Below are 7,984 nucleotides of genomic sequence, written 5' to 3'. Positions count from 1 at the left end.
TTTTTCTTTATTTTTTCCTGTTTTTGGAATAAATCTTGAACAAATTTGGAAGCGCGAACAAACTTTTGAAGCATGAACATTTTTTGGATCTTGATACCAAAATTTAGAAAAAGGAGAAGAATTTTAAAATACCCCAAAAAAAATTGAAAGCGCGAACAAATTTTTAAAGCCCGGACATTTTTGGAATCTTTAGAACAAACTGTGAAACTGAGAACAATTTTGAGATGTCCTGAAGGAATTTGGAAACATGATCAATTTTTGAAAGCACGAACATTTTTTGAATCTTGAGAACGAATTTCTGAAATTGTGAATATTTTTTGGAAAAACCCAAACAAATTTGCGAGCACGAACAATTTTGTAAAGCACGAACTTTTTTTGAATCATGAAAACAAATTTTAGAAAAAGGAGAACATTTTCGAAATACCCCAAAAAAATTTGAAAGCGCAAACAAATTTTTAAAGCCCGGACATTTTTGGAATCTTTAGAACAAACTTTGAAACCAAGAAAATTTTTGCAATGTCCTGAACGTATTTGGAAACGCGAACAATTTTTGAAAGCACGAACATTTTTTGAATCTTGAGAAAGAAATTTTGAAATTGTGAATTTCTTTTGAAAAAAAAACCCAAACAATTTTGTGAATCACGAACATTTTTTGAATCTTGAAAACAAAATTTGAAAATTGCTGATGAAATTTGAAAACACGAACAATTTTTTAAAGCAAAAGAAAATTGAATCCTGAGACAAAATTTTAAACTGGAGAACAATTTTTTAAAAAAAACCCGAAATTTTCTAGAAGCGTGAGCAATTTTTTAAAGCACGAACATTTTTTGAATCTTGAGAACAAATTTTGAAAATTGCTGATGAAACTTGAAAACACGAACAATTTTTTAAAGAAAAAAAAATGAATCCTGTGACAAAATTTTAAACTGGAGAACAATTAAAAAAAACAGAAATTTTCTTGAAGCGCGAGCAATTTTTTAAAGCACGAACAATTTTTGAATATTAAGCATAAATTTGAATCTTAAGAACATTTTTTGAAACAGAAACGAAGAAGAAACAATAATAAAGGAATAAAAAAATAAAAAAAAACGGTTTAGGAAACATTCTAGAAGTTTCCCGAAACCGAAAAAACCTGGTTTGAAACCTGTAGACGGTTCCCAAAACCGGGACTCTGTAACCCGTACGGACCAGCCCATTTAGAGTGGCTAGCTTCCCCGCTCTGTGCGAACCCCCTACATCGCTTCGCACATAGCGGCGAATAGCATTTTCCGGTAAGAGTTCCCGGCAAAGCCTCCTGCCCCTCGAAACAGCAGCGAGTGTGCCGGGGGTCCCGCGCTGGGCCAGCCCAAACTATGAAACTAAGAACAATTTTGAGATGTCCTGAACGAATTTGGAAACATGATCAATTTTTGAAAGCACGAACATTTTTTGAATCTTGAGAACGAAATTTTGAAATTGTGATTTTTTTTTTTGAAAAACCCAAACAAATTTGGAAGCGGGAACAATTTTGTAAAGCACGAACATTTTTTGAATCTTGAGAACAAATTTTAGAAAAAGGAGAACATTTTCAAAATACCCCAAAAAAAATTGAACGCGCAAACAAATGTTTAAAGCCCGGACATTTTTGGAATCTTTAGAACAAACTTTGAAACGAAGAACAATTTTGAAATGTGCTGAATGTATTTGGAAACGCGAACAATTTCTGAAAGCACGAATATTTTTTGAATCTAGAGAATGAATTTTTGAAATTGTGATTTTTTTGAAAATATACCTAAACAAATTTTGTAAAGCACGAACATTTTTTGAATCTTGAGAACAAGTTTGAAAATTGTTGATTGAATTTGAAAACACAAACAATTTTTGAAAGAAAAAAAAATTGAATCCTGAGACAAAAATTTTAACCGAGGAACAATTTGAAAAAAACCCGAAATTTTCTAGAAGCGCGAGCAATTTTTTAAAACACAGACATTGTTTGAATCTTAGGCATAAATTTGGATCTAAAGAACATTTTTTGAAACAGAAACGAAAAAGGAAAAATAAGAAAAGAGAATAAAGCAATAATAAAAAAACCGGTTTAGAAACCTTCTAGAAGTTTCCTCAAACTGAAAAAACCCGGTTTGAAACCTCTAGAAGGTTCCCAAAACCGGGACGCTGCCAGGCCATTTAGGATGCGCTTTGTTGCAGGGATATCCACCGTAGGATAGGGATATCCCTTCTATGCGAGGGATGCCACCTGTTTGGATCCGAGGCGAGGGAGGACAGGCTACCAGATGCCAAGAATATTCCCTCAAAGCAGGGATGGGGTCAACCGCCCAAAACGGGGGGGGGGGGGTCGCATCATCCACCCCGCGCGCTGTGTTCACTGGCCGGCGCTCGTCTCCTTCCTCCGCGACGCCGGTCGCTCCTCTCCTTCCGTCGCGTCGCCGGCCGCTCCTCCCCGCCGCCGACCGCTCCTCTCCTTCCTCCGCGCCGTCGGTCGCTCCTCTCTTTCCGCGTCGTCGGCCGCTCCTCTCCGCCCTCCGCATAGCTGGCCGCTCCTCTGCTTCCTCCGCGACCCGGCCGCTCCTCTCCTTCCTCCGCGCCGTCGGCCGCCCCTCTCCTTGCTCCACGCCGTCGGACGCTGCTCTCCTACCTCCGCGTCGTCGGCCGCTCCTCTCCTACCTCCGCGTCGTCGGCCACTCCTATTCTTCCTCCATGCCGCGGCCCCTCGTCTTCCTCTGTCACCAGCCGGTCGCTCCACTCCTTCCGTCGCGTCGCCGGCCGCTCCTCTCCGCCCTCCACGCCGCCGACCGCTCCTCTCCTTCCTCCGCGCCGTCGGCCGCTCCTCTCCGTCCTCCGCATAGCTGGCCGCTCCTCTCCTTCCTCCGCGACGCCGGCCGCTCCTCTCCTTCCTCCGCGTCGCCGGCCGCTCCTCTCCGCCCTCCACGCCGCCGACCGCTCCTCTCCTTCCTCCGCGACGCCGGTCGCTCCTCTCCTTCCGTCGCGTCGCCGGCCGCTCCTCTCCGCCCTCCACGCCGCCGACCGCTCCTCTCCTTCCTCCGCGCCGTCGGCCGCTCCTCTCCGCCCTCCGCATAGCTGGCCGCTCCTCTCTTTCCGCGTCGTCGGCCGCTCCTCTCCGCCCTCCGCATAGCTGGCCGCTCCTCTGCTTCCTCCGCGACCCGGCCGCTCCTCTCCTTCCTCCGCGCCGTCGGCCGCTCCTCTCCTTGCTCCACGCCGCCGGACGCTGCTCTCCTACCTCCGCGTCGTCGGCCGCTCCTATTCTTCCTCCATGCCGCGGCCCCTCGTCTTCCTCTGTCACCAGCCGGTCGTCTCCTTCCTTCGCAATGCCGAGGTCGCATCCTTATCCTTCATTTATATCCCTTAAACCAAACAAAACATGAGATAACACCACCCTTTCAACCAAACAAAAAAAAGGCTATCCCTAACCAGGTTGTTGGAGATGCCCTCAACCACCCTAGCATGTCCGTGCAGCCAAACGCATCCTTAGAGTCGCTAGCTTCCCCGCTATGTGCGAAGCCCCGACATCGCTTCGCACATAGCGGCAAATAGCATCCCCTGGAAACATGCAGGGAGTGTGCCGGGCCGTTTAGGGGGTCCCGCGCTGGGCCAGCCCATTTAGCGCCTCGCGTCTCGCGTAAAGGGAAGACGTAGCCGAGGCCGAGCCCCTGTTTCCCGTCCTTCAGCGTTGAGCAGTTCTGAGCTCTGCCCCCTCCCACCGCCGCCGAAAAAAGAAAACTAGGGTTAGGGTTGTGGAGGCGGCGGCTCCTAAATTCCCGATCCCGATCGCCATGGCCACCGGAGTCGCGCGACAGTCGGCGGAGGAGACCGCCATGGCCACCGAAGTCGCGCCAGAGACAGAGGAGAAGACCGTTGTCTTCCCCGATTGGGTGATGTTGGATCGCTTAGGCCGCACCTACATCCACGCCGACCTAGACGCTGCTCGTGAGGCGGCCAATAAGAAGAAGACCGCCGTTGAAATCGTCACGGCCACCGGCCACCGCTGCTGCTTGTCCTTCGCCTTGTCGGATCGTCCAGAAGGGATCTCTTACCTCGATCTCCACTGGCCGCCTGAAAGCTCAGCCAAACCCGCCCGTATCCCCTACAGCCTGCCCGCGTATCCCTACGTCCGGGCAACCGACGAGGACCTCGTCCTCTTCGACATCGACATCGACATCAACTCGCCATCAGATCTGTTCGTCTACACGGCCGGTCCTTCCCCCTCGGTGCAGCGGCTCCCTCTGTACACTGGGCCCAGCGAACGGCCGGGTTGCATGAGGTCCAACTCCACCGCAGGCATCCTGCGGCTCGCGGACGACCACTACATCGTTTCCGACCTCAATGTTGTCTGGCCAAACACAGAGGAGGGCTCTGACAATTACTCCATGTTCGCCGAACTCTGCGTCTTCGACTCCAAGACTGAAAAGTGGGCACACTTCCTCCAGCCGCAACAAGAGATCCTCTGGTCAACCGACGCTGTGCTCGCTTTCGACCGCCAGTTCATCTGCTGGGTTGACTATTTGATGGGCGTCCTGCTGTGTGACTTCTCCAACCTTGGGTCCCCGGTGCTTCAAATCGTGCATTTCCCTGGAAAAGCAGACTACTCCGAGCAGGTAGAGGTCTCAAGGTGCTTAGCGTCGAGATTCCGAACTGTGGCTGTCCACCAAGGCATGCTGCTCTTCGTCCACATTGAGAATGATTATGATGGCTCGTGTCAGCGTATCGAGACAAGCCGAGGGCAGCAGCAGCAGCCTCCTCCCCAGAAGATCACCATATGGACTTTGAACCTGAGGGAGAACCTGAGGGATGGTAACTCCAAGTCTGGGTGGAAGATACATCGCCAGATTAACCTGCATTGTCTCTGGGCGCAACTTGATTACCAAGATCTGGGCATAGGTCAGCGTCTTCCTGAGTTCCCAGTCTTCTGCGCAAAGGATCCGGATGCCCTGTGCTGCCTACTGAGGGACGAGAGGAAACCTTCTGGACAGCCGTGGATGATCATGATTGATATGAACCATGCATATCTGCGGTCATGTACTGAATACATCAATGAACGGCCCTACGGCCCTTATTGCACGAATGCAGAAGCTGTGAAAGCTCACAAAAACTTCTTTTCCAATATTCCCCTACTTCCAACTGTCTTCTCCAAATACCTTGTAAGGCCAACAGGTAAGCTCTCTTAATATTCAAATGATGTCCCTCGGCACTTACATATTTACGTAACATGGTTGCATTTGATTAGCTTCGATATGGTAGTGCAACACTGGTGTCTTTGCTTATTTATCCTACCTATGATGCAATACATACCCTGCCTGCTTGTGTGTACGACTCTCAAGGGTAATTGAACCGTCACATTTTTGCATGCTTGATAGCTATTGTGCACTGTTTGCTCTCTCTGCTACTTATCAGGGTTGTTTGCCCTATGTTATTCTCTATCTATTGCTTTACTCCTGTCCTAAAATTTCCAATATGCTGCCTTCTGAGGTTGTGCTGTGCCGCTACGTTATAGGAATATCAATTAACTGAAGCATCGAATATCCTTGTTACCATCAATCTTCTCTTAGGCTCTTCAAGTGTTTTGAGTTTTAGCCGCTCCAGTTGTGTAGGTGCGCTAGACTTCATATTATCAATGATAATACCTTGCTCCTTCTGTGGTCAAATTGTCCTCGGCAGTCTAAAATCCTCCGTTTCTACTTGTTGAATCTTCTGCTCTTCAGGGGACTGTCCACTATCTATACATGTGCTAGTTCTTGATTCAGTATGCAGCCTTCTGTTGCTACTAGTTTGGTGAGCTATTCTGAAGCAAACTCTAGAAACCACACTATTGTGATTGCTCTTGTAAAGCATATAATTGGATGGTCCTCTAATTTCTACCCCCTCTGTTCCTAAATATAAGACCTTCCGGAGATTTCAATATGGACTACATACGGAGCAAAATGAGTGAATGTACACTGTAAAATGAGTCTACATACATCCGTATGTAGTCCATAATGAAAATCTCTAAGAAGTCTTATATTTAGGAACGGAGGGAGTATATGGAGGCAAATGTCTTGTACCTTCAGATTATATATACGAGCCTTTTAGCACATATTCTTCTGCTGGTAAAAGATTTAGAATGTGTTTCGTTGGGTTACTTCCAGTCATCAGGTCACATCGTTGCCTGTTTGGATTGTGACCCATCTAGCCCCACCAATTTTTTTGGCATGACCAATATTTTGGTAAGTGATCGTTGTTTGGATTGCAACCGTCCATGTTTGCCAGCTACGCATGTGGAGTAGCCTGCTGCATGCATTGTGTGAGGGCCCACTAATTAAGTATAGCCAGTGTGCACCAGATACTAATAAAATAAAGGGAGAGTTACCTGAACGCAACGAGACAGAGAGTGTACGGTGCGATGCCAAAATTTTGGCGGAGCTTTTCGCCGCCCTCAACTAGCCCGTGTGTTGGCTGAGTTTACACTGGTGTGACGCAGGTGCGCTGGGCGTGCAACTCTTTGGTAGCGGTTAAGACGGCCACCAAATTTTACGGGCTTGCCAACCTTTTGGTAGGGCTGGTTTTGGTTGAGATCCAAACAGCTTCTTAGCCTTGTTGGCCTTCTCATGTGACTGTCTTCCTCTTGATTCTGGCAACATGCCTACCAACAACTGTTTTCTTCATCCTCTCTCGCCTCATCCGACATCCTTACACCTGGATTGTAGTCAGGATTCCATGTTTCTTGAGGCCGCCCTCTCGCTGCCTCTTGCCTTGTGCCACCTGAGGACACAGGCTCAGGTGTAATCTTTCAAGCGTGTCAGATGTAATCTTTCCAGCTGGTTAACAAAGGAGATGTGTCAGATGTAACCTTTCCAGCTGGTTAACAAAGGAGATATCTGCTCATTGGGGCCACAAATGTCACATCATGGCCATGTGGTGTTCTCAGAGAACGCTTCGTTGACAAGTTAAGATGATAGCTAACGGTAAAGAGCACGATTGTCATTACGATCTCTGAAACCAAATCAAGTACAGGATGCAATTACGTTTACGTTGATATTTAGCGCTACTTATTTGTCTATTACTCCCTTCGTCCCAAAATAAGTGTCTCATCTTTGTACTAGCTTTAGTACAACCTTGTACTAAGTTTGAGACACTTATTTTCAAGGGATACCACGCGACAACAACAAGGTGACAACTCCTTTGGAAATCATAAGTTTGCAATGTGAAGATGAAGACCTGGAATCTGGTGACTGGGATCGGGACATTTTGGACTTTGAAATTTAAGATGCTGTTGCGCGGTGCAGACAGAACCAACTCAACAGTGCGAATACCACATTCATGGTCTGAAGATGTTGTACTGATTAATATCTATTGTTAGTAAGAGTAAACGATACATTTTCTGAATCCTGTAATCATATGTTTAAGGCCCTGCCTCTTCAAAGTTTGATATTGAACACCATTTCTTTCATCATTTGTAAGGGGGAAAAAGGCCTAGGCCTTGATATCTATTACTCCCTTTGTCTAGTACTCCCCCCGTCCCAAAATAAATGTCGATGCATTAGTACTACTATATTTGTACTAACATGGTATTAAACTTATGACACTTTTTTTTTGGGATGGAGAGAGTAGTTTACAGAGGGTCGTCACAACTCAGGATGAAGGTCCGCAGCTCTGCAGTGCTCCTGCAACGTCTGAAACCTGATTATGCAGGATAAATGGCGCAAATCAAATCAAATGGTTTTGCTGGTAAATTTGATGTTTCTCTTTACAGAACAAGACCATTAATACTAAGGAATCCTTGTACGAAAGATTAGAAATAATACTAAGGAATCCTTGTACGAAAGATTAGAAAATTAGTTAGTCGCAGCCGTGGAATGGAAGTAGGGAACGGATCATACTAAAGGCAATACTGACTAAGGGCAATAGTATTAAAGCTTACTCATGGAATAACGTTGGAAATTTACTTGAGAATTGCAATAGTATTAAAGCTTACTCATGGAATAACGATGGAAAT

At 46.4% G+C, this 7,984-nt stretch overlaps 1 protein-coding gene across 1 annotated transcript; it reads left to right on the top strand.

Annotated features, from left to right (window-relative positions):
- Positions 1-3,662: 3,662 nt before the first annotated feature.
- LOC123452783 lies at positions 3,663-7,497 on the top strand. The gene is made up of 2 exons (XM_045129495.1): positions 3,663-5,166; positions 7,136-7,497. The coding sequence occupies exons 1-2, from the start codon at positions 3,789-3,791 to the stop codon at positions 7,252-7,254; spliced, it is 1,497 nt and encodes a 498-aa protein (XP_044985430.1). The 5' UTR covers positions 3,663-3,788; the 3' UTR covers positions 7,255-7,497.
- The last annotated feature ends 487 nt before the right edge of the window (positions 7,498-7,984 follow it).

This window comes from Hordeum vulgare, chromosome 5H (assembly GCF_904849725.1).
Source record: "Hordeum vulgare subsp. vulgare chromosome 5H, MorexV3_pseudomolecules_assembly, whole genome shotgun sequence".
NCBI lineage: Eukaryota > Viridiplantae > Streptophyta > Magnoliopsida > Poales > Poaceae > Hordeum > Hordeum vulgare.
This window is presented reverse-complemented; position numbering and strand designations above follow the sequence as displayed.